The sequence below is a fragment of the Phocoena phocoena genome, chromosome 10 (assembly GCF_963924675.1).
Source record: "Phocoena phocoena chromosome 10, mPhoPho1.1, whole genome shotgun sequence".
NCBI lineage: Eukaryota > Metazoa > Chordata > Mammalia > Artiodactyla > Phocoenidae > Phocoena > Phocoena phocoena.
In genome coordinates, this window is record NC_089228.1 from 61,905,306 (window position 1) to 61,925,191 (window position 19,886).

General features: G+C 35.9%; 1 protein-coding gene across 2 annotated transcripts in view; it reads left to right on the plus strand.

The window, feature by feature from the left end:
• Positions 1-19,886, plus strand: part of COL21A1 (collagen type XXI alpha 1 chain) — a 126,061-nt gene that overhangs the window by 92,162 nt on the left and 14,013 nt on the right. For both annotated transcript variants that reach the window (XM_065885361.1, XM_065885363.1), the window contains 3 exons: positions 14,157-14,201; positions 16,338-16,391; positions 18,003-18,056. In XM_065885361.1, coding sequence (XP_065741433.1) covers positions 14,157-14,201; positions 16,338-16,391; positions 18,003-18,056 — 153 coding nt within the window. The remainder of the gene's footprint in view (positions 1-14,156; positions 14,202-16,337; positions 16,392-18,002; positions 18,057-19,886) is intronic.

The window sequence follows — 19,886 nt, forward strand, 5'->3', positions numbered from 1 at the left end:
AGCTCCCGGGGTACAGCTTTGGATTTGGACCCGCCTCTGCGTGTAGGTCGGCGGAGGGCGTCTGTTCTTCTCTCAGACAGGACTGGGTTAAAGGAGCAGCTGATTCGGTGGCTCCGCCTCACTCAGGCCGGGGGATGGATGGGTACAGATGCGGGGAAAGCCTGCATCGGCAAAGGCCAGCATGATGTTGCACCCGCCTGAGGCACACCACACGTTCTCCTGGGGAAGTTGGCCCTGGATCACGGGACCCTGGCAGTGGCATGCTGCACAGCCTCCCGGGAGGGGAGGTGTGGATAGTGAGCTGTGCTTGCATACAGGCTTCTTGGTGGCGGCAGCAGCAGCCTTAGCGTCCCATGCCCGTCTCTGGGATCCGCGCTGATAGCCGCGTCTCGCACCTGTCTCTGGAGCTCCTTTAAGCGGCACTCTGAATCCCCTCTCCTCGCCCACCAGGTAACAAAGAGGCAAGAAAAAGTCTCTTGCCTCTTCGGCAGGTCCAGAGTTTTTCCCGGACTCCCTCCCGGGTAGCCGTGGTGCACTAACCCCTTCAGGCTGTGTTCACGCTTCCAGTCCTCTCCCAGCCCTCCGACCGAAGCTCGAGCCTCAGCTCCCAGCCCCGCCTGCCCCGGCGGGTGAGCAGACACGCCTCTCGGCCTGGTGAGTGCCGGTCGACACCTATCCTCTGTGCAGGAACCTCCCTGCTTTGCCCTCCGCACCCCTGTTGCTGTGCTCTCCTCCGCGGCTCCGAAGCTTCCCCCCCCGCCACCCGCAGTCTCCTTCCACGAAGGGGCTTCCTAGTGTATGGAAACCTTTACTCCTTCACAGCTCCCTCCCACTGGTGCAGGTGCCATCCCTATCCTTTTGTCTCTGTTTATTTTTTCTTTTGCCCTACCCAGGTACGTGGGGAGTTTCTTGCCTTTTGGGAGGTCTGAGGTCTTCTGCTAGCGTTCAGTGGATGTTCTATAGGAGCAGTTCCATGTGTAGATGTATTTCTGATGTATTTGTGGAGAGTAATGTGATCTCTGCGTCTTACTCTTCCGCCATCTTGAAACTCCTGCTCGGCAACTGCATTGTTAATGGCTTCCCTATGTGGGTCTGATGTAAAGTTTAATAACGAGTGAAATAGAGGCTATTTTACAGAATGATCCAAAAAGAGGAATATGAAGGTAGTAGAAAGACAAAAGTCACCTACTTGAGTAGGTTAATTAATGTCACTAAATTTAATTTTAGTGACATTGGTAGAGGAAAATGGAATCATGATACCTTATTATCCTTTTAGGCCATATGTGCTTTAATATCTTTCTGTGGCTAAATAAACTTTAATATTGCCATAAATGAGACTCTGAAATTATATTTCCAAATAGATTCAGTTCTCTTGGTATGTTTAAAGTACCTTATTCATTTTTGACAAAATCACAATTCTGTGTTGTACAACAAAGATGCATCTATATGCAATTGAACAAGACTAAACTTGTTTATATGAGGATAGATAAAGATAGGAATTTGGTCATTTAAATTTGTTTTATATCTTCAATTTTACATGAATTTTTAGGCTATCAATTTTCCTGGAAATTTACTTTAAATATTATGTAGTATTTAAAGATATAACAATCTTTAGATCTGATGTATTAACATTTTTATTTGGGTAAAGTTAACCACTCTTACTGTAGGGAAATAGGTACATGCTCCCTGGTAAGGCTAATCTTGTCAAATGCTAAATTCCTAGCCTTTTTTTTTTTTTTTAATGAAAGAAGTTGCTTCTTAAACACAGTGTTGTCCTTTCCTAAGAAATGTTGATGCCTTTGTCTAACAGTGTATACTTAGCAATGTGTGAAAAATTGTCTGTAGAAATAACCTCCCGAGGTTATATCATGAAAACTAAGCAAATGTGTTATTAGTCTCTGAGGTCACAAGTGTGAGTCATGTTAAGAGGCTTCCAGCATTGATCTTCCAGCTTGCAGTATACTTCTTGCTCGTTGTTTTAGATTTTTTGTTATTTTTCTTTTAAGCAAATGATAGCCACAATCATGAAAAGACTTGAAAGACTGATGTTTAACAATAGTTTCTTGGATGACTTAAGTGTGAGGAAAAAAAATCTTAGAATTTTTTCTGAGAATTTTTTGAAAGATAAAAATTTTACAGGTTAACTGTTATTTATTGTACATTTTAATTATATTTTATTCTATAGTTATATTTATTCTTTTTATTTATTATTTATATTATTTATTATACATTCTTATTTAACTGCTCTTAAATGGGTCAAAAATAAAGAAGTTGTGTGGTAAGTTTGAAAATCTGCCTTCACTTACCCAAATCCTATTCCCATCACCAAAGATAACTGTTACTCATTCAAAGAGATTCTTTCTAAACTTTTTCTTTGCATATGCAATGAAAGAAGATTAGAAGTAAAGTTGAAAATATTTTTAAAAAATACATAAACAAAGCACACATTTTTAAAATAAAAATTGTGTCCACTGAAACTTTAACTTCACAATATTATGGGCATTCTACCCTATCTGGTTATAAAAGAGAATATAAAATCAATCTCATGTCATTTTGTTTAAGCATGGATGCATTTCATTCAACTTCTATTGATGTCACGTATGTTTTCCTTGCCTGAGGCCACAGTCAGCCCCCAAATTTTTCTTCTTTTAGGATTAGGGTTAGGGTTTTATTGCATAAAAAAGTTTATGCAATATTTTGGGGAAGGAAGTATTCCTGTAAGTCGAATTTATGACTTCAAAATATAGCCTATGCTTTATTCCTGATTTTAAGCAGGAATATCTAGTGTTTCATCAAGTATGATGTTTACAATTGGTTTCTGATTGATTCAGATTCAGGTTTACAAAGTTCTAATGTTATATTAGTAAGAGTTTTCACTAAATAATGCATGATAAATTTTACAAAATGCATTTTTAGTATCTTTTGAGAAGATTGTGTATTGTTCTTCCTCTAAATTATTAATATAGTAACTTGCATGAACATAACATATTAATTGGATATACTTCTTGATATTCAACACTCATTGCATTCTGAAACAAGCCCTATTTAATCATGCTTTACTTTTGTTCATGTGCTGCTATATTTGATTTACTAACATCATAGTAACTCCATTTGCACTTGTATTAACAAATTAGTTTAGCTTGTAGATTTCTTTTTTAGGTATTATTCTTGACTGGTTTTGTTATTAGGGTTATGATGGCCTCATGATTTGAATTTCGATGAGCTCCATCTTTTTTAATGCCCTGGATAAGTTTAAATAACATGGAAACTATCTGGTCCTAGGATATCAGATAATATTTCTGTGGTAGGGAAAATAATGACTCCCCTTTCCCCCCAAAAAATCCATATCATAATCCCTGGAACCCTGGAGCATGTGAATATGTTACCCTATATGGTAAATGAACATTGCAGATATAATTAAGGTTAATGACCTTGAGAGGAGGATATTATCTTGGATTATCTATGGGCCCAAACTATTCATGACTAATTAAATGTGGAAGAAGCTGAATGAGGAATGGGTCAAAAACATTCAACTTGAGAAGGACCTGACCGGCCATTGCTGGTGTTGAAGATGGAGGAAGGGGCCATGAACCAAAGAATGTGGATGCCTCCAGAAGCTGGGAATGGCACTCTGCTTGCAGCCTTCAAGAAAACGGAGACTTTGGTCCCTTCAACTGCAAGGAATTAAATTCTGCCAGTAACCTGAATGGACAGGAAATAGATTCTTCCCTAGAGACTTCAGAAAGCTGTGCAGCCTTGCCAACTCCTTGAATTTAGCTCCATGCTGAATTTGTGACCTACAGAACTGTAAGATAATAAATGTGTGTTGTTGTAATTTTCATGGGTTAATAGAAAAGTAATATAAGTTCCTTAATTTTTTTTCCTTAAGTGAATCTATCATCTCATTATTTTTCAGTAGGAAAAATGGAGATATGTATTACATAAACATAAAAAGATTCACAATGGGCTGAGTTACACAATGAAAAATACAGTGATTTAGATGTAACAGTATAGATAGACATAATATTTCAACAATATGAGGTTATAGAAGATAGCAAATTAGATACAATTTTCAAATAATTGGTTATTTACTTTTTACCATATAAATTAACTAAGGTTAAAAATTCATTTGTTTGTTTTCTTCATCAAACTAGCTTCACCTTTGATTTGGTGTTTTAAAATATTTTTGTTTGGTGCCTTCTATCATATGTGAAATTGCAAAAAACTTAAAACAATTTGCAGATTTCTCTGAAAAATGGTGTACAACTTCTACTTAGTTACTGAGTCAGCTAGAAAGGTCTTTGAAACATCCATTTTCAGTTTTCTCAAGAAGAAATTCACCATGATTTGTTTTGAGTTATACAGTAACATTCCATGGACCCAAAAGTATACTCTGCACTTTTCAGGTTTTCAGAGGGTCAAAGTTAACTTTAGAGCAACTCTGGTATGATTTTGGAGTTTTTTTTCAAGTGGAATTGTTTTTCAGTTTTACATACATCTACATGCATATGTTCCTTTAACTCACTAAAGTACTTTACGTGCTTGATCTCAGTTGACTGATGTATAGGGGTAAGTTACTTTCCCAGATTTGGGGGTTCAGGGCAGTTATGTGACTTTCCCACTATATGTCAGTGCAGATTCTGTCCCTGGCACTCTCAGTCCTCTTCCCCGCATCCTCTGGGTTTTCAGGTATGTTATTTTAATTTGCTAAACATTTTCCTTTTTTTTCTTGACTTGAAAAATGATATTTTTACAACAGCAAAATTGGTTAGAATATCTTCTTGGCTTTAATAAAAAATAGGAGATTGGGATTAACATATACACACTACTATATATAAAATAGATAACTAACAAGGACCTACTGTATAGCACAGGGAACTCTACTCAATATACTGTAATAACCTGTATGGGAAAAGAATCTGAAAAAGAATATATATATATATATATATATATATATATATATACACACACACACACACATATATATGTATACACACACACACACACACACATATATATATATACACACACACACACATATGTGTATCTTCACTTTGCTGTACACCTGAAATTAACACAACATTGTAAGTCAACTACATTCCAACAAAAATTTAAAAAGAAAAAAAATGTAGAGATGACTTTAAGTGCAAAAGAGAAATGCAAGCAACCTGAAGCAACTTTGCATGGGCTACCAGGTAGTCTTCCTTCCTATGATAGCCCTGGTCTCATTCTGTAACTTACTATGTCAAACTGGTGGTACCTCTGTTGTCTATAAACACAAGTAGATCAAAAATATTTACCAAGGCATTTTCTATTAAAGTTATTTATCTTTGGGTAATTTGGGCCCAGTCCCATGTGAGTCCTTGTCTGTAGGCTGGAGAGAATAAATTCACCCATTATTACTTAGGTTATTTTTTTCCCCTTAAAGATGAAAGGGAGTAGTAAAACTGTATTAAAATATTAAAGGGAGTAGTAAAACTGGTAATTTCCTTATTAAGGGTTTATTGCAAGTACTTGTATATTGGTTTCTTTTTGGTCTGGCAGCTATGATTTTGAATTACTTCTCTTTAGAGTTATCTTACCACAAAATAATCTTTTGTACATCATTCATGATGATCTCTCAGTTAGTGTGGAATTTAAAAAAATTGGAAAACATTGTGGACTTACATGTTTGAAGCTTTTAGCCATACTTCTTTCAGAAAAAATAGTAATGAAATATACTTACTATGTTTAAAAAGCAAAAGTTATTATAGTATTTTTTCCCTTTTAAAAATGAAGTATAGTTGACATGGCATATTACATTAGTTTCAGGTGTACAATATCAATATACTATATTACTATTAGACATTTATGTACATTATGAGTTGATAAACACAATAAGTCTAATAACCATTCATCACCATACCAAGTTATTACAACATTATTGACTATATTCCCTGTGCTGTACAATACATCCCCACATCCCTGTGGTTTATTTATTTTATAACTCAAAGTTTGGGACCCTTAATCCCCTTCACCTATTTTGCTCAGCACCCCACCTCTCCCCTCTGCTGACCATGATTTGTTTTGAGTTACACAGTAACATTCCATGGACCCAAAAGTATACTCTGCACTTTTCAGGTTTTCAGAGGGTCAAAGTTAACTTTAGAACAACTCTGGTATGATTTTGGAGTTTTTTTTCAAGTGGAATTGTTTTTCAGTTTGTTTTTTGTATCTATGTTTTACATAGATATTTGTTTTTTGTATCTATGAGAATTTTTATGTTTAGTTTGTTCATTTGTTTTGTTTTAAGTTTCCTTGTATAAGTGAAATCATATGATATTTGTCTTTCCCTGTCTGACTTATTTCACTTTAGCATAATACTCTCCAGGTCCATCTATGGACCTGGAGAGTATCTTTGTTTTTTGTATCTATGAGAATTTTTATGTTTGTTTTTTGTATCTATGAGAATTTTTATGTTTAGTTTGTTCATTTGTTTTGTTTTAAGTTTCCTTGTATAAGTGAAATCATATGATATTTGTCTTTCTCTGTCTGACTTATTTCACTTTAGCATAATACTCTCCAGGTCCATCCATGTTGTTGCAAATGGCAAGATTCCATTCTTTGCTTGTAGCTGAGTAATATTCCATTGTGTACACATACCACAACTTCTTTATCCATTCATCTATTTATGGGCACTTAGGTTGCTTCCACATCTTGGCTGTTGTAAATAATGCTGCTGTGAACAAAGGGATGCATATATCTTTCCAAATTAGTGTTTTTGTTTTCTTTGGATAAATACCCAGATATGGAAGTGCTAGATCATATGGTAATGTATTTTTAATTTTTTGAGGAACCTCCATACTCTTCTCCATGGTGAGTGCACCAATTTACGTTCCTACCAACAGTGCACAAGTGTTCCCTTTTCTCCACATCCTTACCAACAGTTATTTTTTGTCTTTTTTGTAATAACCATTCTGACAGGTGTGAAGTGATATCTCATTATGATTTTGATTTGCATTTCCCTGATGTTTAGCGATGTTGAGCATCTTTTTATGTGTCTGTTGGTCTTTCTTGGGAAAATGTCTATTCAGGTCCTCTTCCAATTTTTTAAATGCATTATTTACTTCTTTTGGTGTTGAGTTGTATGAGTCCTTTGCATATTTTGGATTTTAACCCCTTATCACATATATAATTTGCAAATATCTTCTCCCATTCAGTAGGTGACATTGTCAATTTGTTGATGGTTTCCTTCTGTGCAAAAGCTTTTTAGTTTGATGTAGTCTCATTTGTTTATTTTTGCTTTTGTTGCCCTTACTTGAGGAGACAGGTCCAAACAAATATTGCCAGGACCAGTGTCAAAGAGCTTACTGCCTTTGTTTTCTTCTAGGAGTTTTATGGTTTCAGGTCTTACATTTAAGTCTTTAATCCATTTCCAATTCATGGTGTAAGAAAGTGGTCCACTTTGATTATTTTTCATGTAGCTGTACAGTTTTCCCAATATCAATTATTGAAGAGGCTTTCTTTTCCCCACTATATTCTTGACTCCTTAGTTGTAAATTAATTGACCATGTAAGTGTGGGTTTCTTTCTGGGCTCTTTTGTGCCAGTAGCACACTGTTATGATTACCATAGCTTTCCAGTACAGTTTGAAATCAGGGAGCATGATACCTCCAGCTTTGTTCTTCTTTCTTAAGATTGCTTCAGCTATTCGGGGTCTTTTGTGGTTCCATGTAAATTTTGTTTGTCATATATGGCCTTTCTTACGTTAAGATATGTTCCCTCTATAACCACTTTTTAGAGATAGGAACATTTGTTCATTTACATTTTTGTGTGTGTGTGTGGTACGCGGGCCTCTCACTGTTGTGGCCTCTCCCGTTGCGGAGCACAGGCTCTGGATGCGCAGGCTCAGCGGCCATGGCTCACGGGCCCAGCCGCTCCACGGCATGTGGGATCTTCCTGGACCAGGGCACGAACCCATGTCCCCTGCATCAGCAGGCGGACTCTCAACCACTGCGCCACCAGGGAAGCCCCTTTGTTCATTTACATTTAAAGTAATTATTGATAGGTATACTTATTGCCATTTGGTTAATTGTTTTCTGGTTGTTTTTATAGTTCTCTGTTTCTTCCTCTCTTGTCTCTTCCCTTTTGATTTGATGGCTTTCTTTAGTGTTATGTTTGCATTTCTTTTTATTTTCTGTGTATCTCTTACAGGTTTTTGGTTTGTATTTACCATTAAGTTCATATATAACAACGTATGTATATAGCAGTCTATTTTAAGTTGATGGTTGCTTAAATTGGAGCACATTCAAAAAGCACTACATTTTTACTCCCCCAACCATGTTTTATGTTTTTGATGTCATATTTTACATCTTTTTATTTTGTGTATCACTTAACTATTTTAGATATTATGATTTCACTGCTTTTGTCTTTAAAATTCATACTAGCTTTATAGTGGGTTGATCTACTACCTTTACTATGTTTGCCTTTAACAGTGAGATTTTCTTTCATAATTTTCTTGTTTCTAGTGATGACCTTTTTTTTTCTATTTAAAGAAGTCCCTTTAGCATTTCTTGTAAGGTTGATTTAGTGGTGATGAACTCCGTTAGCTTTCACTTATCTGGAAACTCTTTATCTCGCCTTCATTTCTGAATGATAACTTGGCAGGGTAGAGTATTCTTGGTAGTAAGTTTTTTTCCTTTCAGTACTTTGAATATATTGTGCCAGTCCTTTCTGACCCGTAAAGTTTCTGTTGTAAAAGCTGATAGTATTATGGAGATCCCCTTGTGTGTAACTATTTGCTTTTCTCTTGCTGCTTTTAAGATGCTCTGTTTAATTTTTGATATCTTAATTATAATGTGTCTTTGGATTCATCTTATTTGTGACTCTCTGTGTTTCCTGGACTTGGTGTCTCTTTCCTTTGACAGATTAGGGAAATTTTCAGCCATTATTTTTTTTGAATATATTCTCTATCCATTTCTCTCTCTCTTCTCCTTCTGGAACCCCTATAATGCAAATGCTAGTATGCTTGATGTTGTCCCAGAGATCCCTTAAACTATCCTCATTTGTGTGTGTGTTTGTGTGTGTGTTTTGCTGTTCCTATTGGGTGATTTCCACTGCCTAGTCTTCCAGATCACTGATTCTTCTGCATCCTCTAATCTGCTGTTGATTCCCTCTAGTATATTTTTCACTTCAGTTATTGTATTATTCTATTCTGATTGGTTCTTTCTTATATTTTCTGTCTCTTTATTGAAGGTGTCACTGAGTTCAACCATTCTTCTCCAGAGTTCAATGAGCAGCTTTAAGACTGTTACTTTGAACACTTTATCTGGTAAATTGCTTATCTCCATTTCATTTAGTTCTTTTTCTGAGGTTATGTCTTCTTCTTTCACATGGAAGGTATTCCTTCATCTCTTCATTTTGCCTAAATCTCGATGTCTGTTTCTATGTATTAGGTATAACAGCTACATCTCCTGGTCTTGAAAGAGTGGTCTTATGTACAAGATGTCCCATGGGGCCCAGCAGTGCAGTCCCCTCTGTTCACCAGAGCCAGGTGCTCCTGGAGTATCCCCTGTGTGGGTCACATGTGCCCTCTTGTTGTGATTGGGCTGTGATTGCTGCAGGCACCCTGGTGTGCATGGCTGGCCCCCTGGAGTAGGAGCTGCTTTGGAGGGGAGCTGGGGCAGTCTGCTGGGTATGATGGGGTGGGAGCTGCTTTAAAGGAGCTAGCCTGGGCAGGTCCTCTGGGGAATGCTGGGCTGGGATGCATGGTGTTAGCTAGGTTGATGGAGAATGACAGAAGTGGTGCCCACCTGCCCCCCCAGGCCAGCTAGGTAGAAGGAGAGTAAAAAAGAATGATGCCTGTCAGTGCTTCTGTCCCCAGAGGAAGTTCGACCAGATCCCTGTCCTTCCAGCACCTGCCATAAAATTAGTCAGTGAATCTCCTTCTCCTATGACCCAGATACTTTTTAAGCTGCTGTGTCTGTGCTGGGATTTGGAGTGAGTGTAACCCCGCTGGTTTTCCAAGCCAGACATTATGGAGTTCATCTTCCCAGCGCAGGGCCTCAGGCTGGGAAGCCTGACATGGGACTCACACCCCTCACTCGCCAGGGGCACCTCTCCAGCTGTGATACCCCTCCTGCTTGTGGGTCTTCACAATGGAGATGTGGGTTCTAACTAGACTGCTTCTCTGCCTCTCGATGTGTGGCCTTTTCTTTTTGTTCTTAGTTGTAGAAGGTCTGTCCAGCTAGTCTTCAGGTTGTTCTCAGAGATGGTTGTTCCATATGTAGTTGTGGTTTTGGTGTGTCCATGAGAGGAGGTGAGCTCAGGATCTTTCTAATTTTCCATCTTGATCCTGGAACCCCACAGTAGTATTTTTCTATAATCAAAGTCAGCCAAACATGAAGAGGCAAGGATAATGAATGAGGGGCAATGAAAACCTGTTGGTGTCTCCCAGTGGGAAGCCTTAGATTGCCAAAGTCATCTTGAATATAGTGTAAACTTTGGGGAATGAGGTAGACATAGGCAAGGTGGACAGACATGTTAAAAAAAAAAAAAAAAGATATCCTCAAAATGGAGGAGGACAAATTTTAAGACATGGAAAAGAATTGACTTCATCTATTTTGTAACTTTCAAAGGTCAGGGAAGAGCTGTGAAAAGTCATGAAAATTTGTTCATTTTAGTCCCAGCATTGAGCTAAGTGCTTGTGAGAGCTAATTCATATAATGTAACAACCCTAGAACTAAGTTCTGTTATTTTTTCCCCATGTATAAGATGGGGACACTGAGATTCCAATTTAAATAACTGGCCTGGAGTCAATCAGCATGAGATAATTGGCTAGCTGACTCCAGCATCTAAACTTTTAACTGCCTCTTCTATGCTCTTTATTAATAATGAGTGTAATCTTTGTAGCTAATAAGAATGATACTTTCAACATATGTGTTTTGTATTCATTGCATCTTTAATAATGAACAAGTCACTTCTTGATATAATAGAAGAAAACATAATATGCTTCTAATATTTTGACAACTGCATGATATTAAATATCTCTACAAGTGTGTAGAAAGATTGAAATTTTTGATTTAAAAATACCATTAGTTGATTAGATTTGTTTTAAGCACATTGAAATTATTGCGTTACTTAACAGCAGATTTGATCCACGATGCTCTAATTTCAGGAGTAAAGTATTCCATTGCATGTGGAAAAGTATAGAGTGATATCCTGTCTTTTCTAAGTAATGCATCATAGACACATTTCCTTCATTATAAAGTGGTCTCTAGGAAATAGGGGCCAAACCCTTTATTCTAAATTATGCATTTCTGTTTTTAATGACTCCTTTGTGATACAACAATGGTTTAGTGGTTACAGAGAAGCTTCTAGAACATTTTTTCATGCCAGCATTCTTTCACCACAACATTACACAGGATTTTCCATTTGACTTTCTGCTCTTCCTCAAATCCAAACTGAAATCACAGAAATGGAGGAAATATGTCCCTTTATTCTCACCAGATGAAATTCTTGCTTCTGTCTTTATTTACACATGTTCACAGTTGCCTGAACCCAAAACCACACAGGCCGAAAATGAAATATAAAATAGTTTACTTGGAAAAACATTTACCCTATGAAGTAACTGTTGCTAAATACTTTTGGATCAACAAACTGGTAACTTTCAAATGGTTTTGAATAATATTTCTACTAATGTAAAATTGGCAAAGTTTAGTCAATTTCAATGAATGTATTGGGAACCCAGGAAAATATTTTCTAGGAGAATTTTATTAACTAATATAGCTCTGAGTGATTTCAGTTCTTCTGGTGAACCTCTCTCTCAACAGTTTTTTATTCCATGCATGCTCATGGCATTATATTAGTTTTGCCAGAAATTGCTTTTATAAATCAGTTTTACATTTTGTTTTTCAATATTATATAGTTTTATGTATTTTTTGCTTGGTATTTATAAAATATTTAGTAGTTCTTGGTATAGTTGGACCTAGAAGACATTATGACTTTTTTTCATGTCTATGACATCTATTCATGTTTTATTAACTTAGGAACACAGGCAGTAGGAAAAGGAATCTATTTTTCTCCTAATCTGAGATCCCCCCAAATACTCTCAATATCGGATATGTTGAAATAATGTAAGATTTGTGGCTATGTCCTAATGAAGACCATGCTCAGAGTTAGAATTATTCAGATAAAAGGTGTTAAATCAAATTTAGGGAGTGACCCGGGTGAGGGGTGCTCTCAAGATCTCCTGGGAAGTGAGGCCAGGGCACTGCTTGGGCATAATTTTATTTTTCCCCAGAGTGAGAATATAGTGGGATTGGCTGCAAAAACAGGAGTAACTAATTCCTACTAATATAGATCGTGTAAGAGCATAGAAACTTGAATAGGGTTGAAACCTTAAGTACAAAGAGTTCTGTGCAGCACGAAATTCAGCTTCTCAGGTCTGAGAAGTAGCGGGGAAATTGCAGGATCACTTTAGAGATTCTTGGAGCCAAGCAACACGGCATTGACACAGCTGCAGAACCATGTATGGCCACCTTGTGTCTGATAAGATTCTATAGACAGATTTTATTTGAATTTTATTTAAATTCAGAACTTAATCATTATGGTGAGTTGGTATGAGTGTGTATTTGAATGGGAGTTGGTTCTGCGTGGTTTCATGCCAAATCATGGTCTATTGAAATGGAAGCCTTTATTTTGAACAATATTGACTTTGATTGTGTTGACAGTATGCATTTTCTGCCTTAGAAAGGATACAATTCGTTTCACTCTGTTTTCTTTGTACTCGTAACTCAATTATTTACTCTCGCTTTATGTTTAGAGTGCTGATAGGGTATTCTGTGCTCATGTTTTATAATGTTACTTTAAATATTTATATCGTTTTATGTTATTCTCTAGTTAGTATGTTTATAAAGCAACCAGAATGCTAGTCCCTTGTTGATGGGCTTTGCTCTCATACAACTTTTCTCTGCAAAGGAGGTAATGCCATGGAGAACTAATTGAGACAAATAGGATCAAACTGAATTCCAATTTATCATTTAAGTTTGGATCTTAAAACTAGAACTGTGTGCCATATCTTGCACCGTAATTGTGGCTACCACATGGACCAGTATTGTATTAATAGTCAAGATTTGCAAATCAAAACAATGGCAGACTTTCCCTGTTGTTGAAGATACTTGATCTAGTTGCCCTGATTTACTGAGTACCACTGCTGTTCTTCGAAAGCCCTGAAGATGCAGAGAGCTTTCAAAGAAATACTGATGGTGCCCAATTTCCCTGTCATTTGAATTTCCTTTTCTGCCAAAGTCAATACATATATATATACATAAACAAATGTTATTCATTATTTCAATTGAAGTATCATCAAGAAAGGAGCTAAGAAAAATGAATAGGAAATAAAAATTAATTAGTACCATCTCTGTTTGTTTGGGGTGATAAATGATCATTTTGGAAAATGCAGTGAATGACAATAGAACTGCTTTCCCATTATTAAATGTGCTCATGTTATTCTCAAATTCAGACAATTAGCATTAATTTTCTCTGAATCTTGCTAGAGAACTCATACATTTGGGCTCAGCCATGTGAAAGAGTTCTCTATTTCTTTCTTTCTGTCTCTCTACAAACGGGTCTGCATATGCTCCACAATTTTATCAGCAAGGGAATCATTAGGAGAAAGATTGCCATATCTTATACAAGGAGTTAGGTTCCTGGGTGTTTCAAGGCTCAATTTGGAGGAAATTATTTAGTTTCATTAGTTTTCAGTTATGGTGGTGAGACTATGAGGGCCTTTGGAACTGTTGTACTGAATCTGAACTCCTATGATTTGACAGTCTTTTTGCATTAATCATTATAAGTAACATAAGAAAGTGTTCAAATGAAATATCCTTCTTATTTTATCACTTATGTTGGTCTGAAAGAAGAGCCAAGATTAATATCTTCATAGCTTCTTTTTTTTAAAGCCAGTATTTAAAATTTTAAATATCAGATGTATAATAATAAATCTCATAATTTTTTCTTTTCCAAAATTTGATTAATATAAGTAGTGGTTTCATGTAGTCAAGAGATATGTTTGATGATTTGCATTATTTACAAGTTAAAACTCCAATTATGGCCTATTCTTCTTTAATGATACAGTCTAAATTTTTTAAATTAAAAATCTACTTTATTTCTTTTTAGGGAATCCCAGGATTTCCTGGAAACCAAGGATTAATGGGACAAAAAGTAAGTACTAATGAAAGTTGAAAGATTTGGGCCTGGAATCTGATTATGAAAAGGGCAAAGTGGTGATGTCTCTTCACATAGAATACATTTTACCACATTCATGGCAACAGTTAATGGTTCAAACATGATATAATTTCAGAAGCTATTATTTTGACCTTACAATTCGTTTTTGTTGTTGTTTTATACAGATATGAATTTGGATTTACATACATGCTGTCTATTTTACTTAGTTACTTTCTATCTTGTGCTCTTAGACCATACTTTTGGGAAAATTGTACTACTTACTAAACTGTATTTTTAGAAATTCTTTTAGTACAAATACTTTGGTTATAAACTGTCAGTTTTTATTCAATTACCAGTATGTTTTTGAGAGAGGATTTTGTAGAGTATACAATTCAAGATTGATGATTATTTCCTCTTAATACACTGAAATTTTTCTACTGTCATCTCCTGGCTTCCATGGTTCACTATGAAAAATCTGCTCTTGTTCTAATCATCATTCTTTTGTAAGTGACCTGTCCCTTCTTTGGGGATTCTTTTAAGGTATTTTATTTGTTTTTAGTGTTCTTAAAACTCACTGCAATGTATCTAGATATGGAATTCTCTTTATTCATCCGGGTGGGAATTTAGTTTGCTTCTTGGCTCTGTAGAATTATTTCCATTATCTCTGGAAGACATGAGCTGTTAATCTCCATGCTAATTCTCTTCATCTTCTGCTCTTCCCTCTTTCTGGAATTCTAGTTAGACATATTTTATTCCTTTTAATTTTGTCCTCTACATCTCTAAATTGCTTACTTCCATATCCTTGATTCTTAAATTCTGGTTAAATTTTTGGGATATATTTTCCAGTCTATTTATTCTCCCTTTACTGTGTCTAATCTGCTGTTTAAGCCATCAATTGATTTTTTTAAAAATCTAAACAATCATATTTTTCATTTCTAGAATTTCAAATTTTAATAACATCTTTTTATTCTTTTTTTATGGAAGTATAGTTGATTTACACCGTTGTGTTAGTTTCAAGGGACAGCAAAATGATTCATTTATATATATATATATATATATATATATATATATATATATACACATCCCTGTGCTATAACATCTTTTTATTCTTGATAGTCTAGTCTCTTGTTCTATCTTCAGTCCTAGTAGTCTTTCATGATTCCATTCTTTTCATTTGTAAAGATTTCACATGTAGTTCTGAATTCTCTTTCTAGCCATTCTGACAGCTGAAGTTCATTGTTATTCCTCTTGATTCTCAGTCTTGTGGTTTTCTGCCTCTCCTGTCTTAATTGTTGATACTGAGCTCATTGCTTCATCCTAGTTAGTGGGCGTCCTGTCAGCCTAACTGGGTCATGGAGAGCCTCCTGCTGGTAACCACGGGTACGATTTCAGTGCCCTTTGAGGGTCCTGAGCCATTGTAGGTACTAAAGATTCCTGCCCTCTCCCCATAGCTGGCCCAGTGTTCAGTTTCTTAAAAGCTGAGCATGTCCCCTCAGACACCTCCAGCCCTCTTGTTTCCTGCTGCTCAACTTCTAGCGAGGTTTCTGCACAGTTCTAAATCCTCATAATCACAATCATAACCGGGAGTATATTTTATTAAAGTGAGGGATCTTTGAAGACTTCTCCTGCTTCTCAAAGAAGATATTCTTTCCAGGGTTGTTGTTCTGGAATCAGAAAATCCCTTGGAGCATCAGGTCAGCCACAATCCCAAAATCTGAAGTCTAAATGCTATTAAACTGTGTCCTAATTTTTCTTAATCTGTACTTACTATCATAGCTCTTAAATTATGGTAAATAAGAAATTTTTTCACTTGATTTTTTTCCCCTCTGTTGTTTCACCTCACCAACAGTGTGTGAACTGTTAGGTCTTCCTTTGAAAGAATAAGAGTGCCGCTCCTGATTTCCTAATGAAAATATTTTCCTTAATAATTCCACAGACCCTAGGCCTACGTCTTTAAGATGTTAGATTCCTGATTTTTTACCTTGCATTGCTTCGTCTTACAATATAGGAAGGAAAGGCAGACACATTGGGCTGATTGATATTGAGTTTTCATTTCATAATGCTTTCGTAGGAAATTTCTAAAGATGAATTGATGCTCTGCAATTTTAAACTTGATCTGTATTTGATTTTTAGGGAGAAATTGGGCCTCCAGGACCACTAGGAAAAAAAGGAGCTCCGGGGATACCTGTATGTTAATGTCATTATTATTACTGGGGTGTTTGAAATATTCTCATTATGTACCAGAGGTTCTTATTCTGAAATTCACAAAACTGGTGGGAGGATTCAGCAATGAGAATTTTGGGATCCACAAATTCCATGCATTTGTATGAAAAAGATTATGTTCATTTTTCTAGAGGAGTCTAGATTTCTTCAGATTCTCAAAAAGTTGGCTACCCAAGTAAGGATTAAGAACACTTACTGTAGCTATACCAGAAAACAAATATCCTAGCTAAAAAAAATACTGAGTACCATGGGAAGATCTAAAACTCAATAAATATTCTTTGTTATTTTTTAGAAAATTTACAAATTTATTACACTAATGAGGGAGAATATATTCAGAACAGGTAGTATAGGAAGATCCTAAATTAGTGAACAAGTAATTTTGGAAGTTTGGGGAGTAAAGGGACATATGAGTATGATATTAGAAATTATGATAATCCTATGGTGTATAGGACTCCATAAAAAATTTCTAAAAGTAAATTGTTAGAAGCAATGTGTATTTTAATCTATGAATCAAATTGCCTGTAATAGCTTTTTTTTAAGTAAAAAAAATGGACAGTTTATGACCTTTCATTTAATTATGTAAGTTAAAAAAGCAGATATTTTACTCAGTGAAAAGATTTGATAAGATTTTGGTGAAAGATTTGAATGGAATATTCTTCCTCTACCTCCATCATCAAGACCAAATTATTTTTTCATTGAAATATTAAATGAAACTTGATTATTTACCAGTATTTAAGTTAGCCTCCAGAAAATGAAGGCATTGACTAGAACTTCATTGAACTTCAAGAATATCTATATTTAATATTTCCAATATTTCAAACACTATGTTATGACTAGTGTATTTTACATTTTATAGTTGTAATAAATCCTGAATTGATAGCAAACCATAGTAGTGATGACATGCTGTTTTCAATGTGACTATACTGAGATTCTGTTTTCTGATAATACTAATTGAATATTTTTTTGCTCATCACATTTCCTTTGCTGTGATTAAGAGAAAGCAGATGTTTTTTATATATGTAATAGTATTTAAATGGAATCTAAATTAAATTAGTTCCTTGTTGCTAGAATAGTTATCAGTGTCTTATTTTGAATTATATGGTTACTAAAAATATGGCCATTTGTAACTTGAATAGACATTCTTACATTCAGAGAAATTATTAGATTTTAATTCTTTAAAATCATTATTCAAGAAAATAGAAAATGTAAGTAAAATTGACCAAAATAACATCTATGAAGTAATCTAATTGTTGGCCATCATGAGAAAGGAAGAAAGTAGAGTATAGAAAAAAGAAACTTTTCTTTACATTTGTCTCTTACTAGCTCTCCAGTCATTTTTGCTATTTGTAGATGATTTAAGCAACCAAATTACAAGGGCTTTGCCAGCCTTCATGTTATCTTGCATAGTTTGATTCTTTATTATCCTTTATTTGGATGTGTGTAGGGATGTTTCCCATATCTTGCATTATATTTTAGTGGATTGATTATGATGGTAATGTATAACTTGAAAACTGATTGAATATTTTAAAAATATTATTCTCTAAATTGCTCTTGCAATTTCCATTTAAAATGTAGGGTTTGATGGGAAGCGACGGCTCACCAGGTCAGCCTGGAGCCCCAGGATCTAAGGTAAAGAAAATTAACTTAACAAGATTGAGGGCTTTGTGCAAAATGACCATTTAGGTACTTCAGTCAAAGTTTTAACTACATTGATTTTATTTTGAATGTGGTTTGAAGTCTATGAACAAGCACTTGTAGGAATGAAGTCTTAGGCAAAAACTAAGCATATAAAACATGCTAACGTAAAGCAGGCCTAGTTTAAGCTGGAAAAGTTCCAAGATCCTGCATGACTCAGCCCTCTTCCCTTACTGGCAGCTCAGGGGACTGAGGAATGCCCAGAGCTCTATGGGGCTCTGTACCCAGCCCACCATCTAGAGTATCTGTAGTGACCACTGAGGGTAACTTTACCAACTTCCAAGTCCTCTTCTTGGTTTTTTATTTAGTGGAATGTATGTGGAATTTTTATTTGTAAAATGCCTTGTAGTGAGTTTTATCCTCCCTTGGGACTGTGGATAAGATGGCACATTATCTTAACTTTCACATTTAAAAAGTAAGGCACGCTTGACAATATATTTAGGTGTCAGGTGAGGTTATTCTTAAGCTAGAACTGGCACTCTGAGTACCATGATTCGATCATTTTCTAGGTGTACAGAATCATGTGTAAGAGAATTTCTTTTTATTAGAGGATCAGACCGGGTACCTTCTGGCTCAACGCAAGAAACTATTCTTGACTACTTAATAAGTAGATTCTAGGATAGCCTTCTGAAAGGAAGTGACGGAATTGCTGTTTTGGAAGCATTCAACCTTTAACTGGACCAGGGAAATAGATCCTGGCATACAAAATGAGTACATGGCCTAATCTACTTTACTTTTAACTCTAAAGTACCTAGAAAGAGATAGGATAAAATGTCATTGGGAGCCCAGTGATTAGGGAAAAGTAGCTGCCCTCTCACCAGAGGTGGACCCTGTGGGTGCTTGGAACACTGTGAGTCCTAGCAGTAGTAAGTGTGCACTTGCCAAGTGGAGGTTCTCCATCATGTTGCAAGGTCATGTTGTAAGAAAAAATAGAGTAGTTGTATATTCCTTAAATAACTGGGTACAATGGACTCTCCCATGATGTTCTGGATCCTCTAATTCTTAAGAACGCAGCCTAAGATTTTGTCAGCATTTTTAATTAGCCACTTAGCATCGTTGGCTCACACTGAGCTGGAGGTCAACTAAACCTCCTAGATTTTCCATAAAAGACGTTAGAACAATGTATTTGTGGCATCCACCACTTGGGTAGGTCTGCTGTTTTGGCTGGGGAGTCAAGTGGCTGATTCTAACATCACAGTTTGTTTTTACATAAATTACTATAAAGTTTGATTTCCCTCATCTTGTCCTTCTACGATTATTTTGTTAAAAATAGATTCAAGATGTTAAAATTATACATCTTAAATGTAATCTTTTCAGTGAAACATTTCAACTTGTTTTCATGCAGTATATTACCTCAGGTCTTAGAAAGTTTTTCTGCCAAGGGCCAGATAGGACATGTTTTAGTCTTTGAGGGCCATATAATTTCTGTTGCAGCCACTCAACTCTGCTATTGAAATGTAAAAGCAGCTACCACGGTGTGGATGTGCCTGTGTTTCGTACAAGTTTATTTACAAAAGGAGGCATTGGGCTGACTTAGCCCACAGGCCATAGTTTACTTGCCTCTATGTTACCTTACCCCTCTGGTTTTGTCAACTAATATATTTGTGAACTATGCCTTCAGTAACAATTGATATAAGTTCAAGAGTAAGACAAAAAAAGCTGTGTTAAGCAAGGCAGGGATGAGGCTGAAATTCTGTGGCAGATCTTTAGAAAACTTCCAATTTAGATTATAATACCTCTTTGTAAAATAGCCATTGAACCATT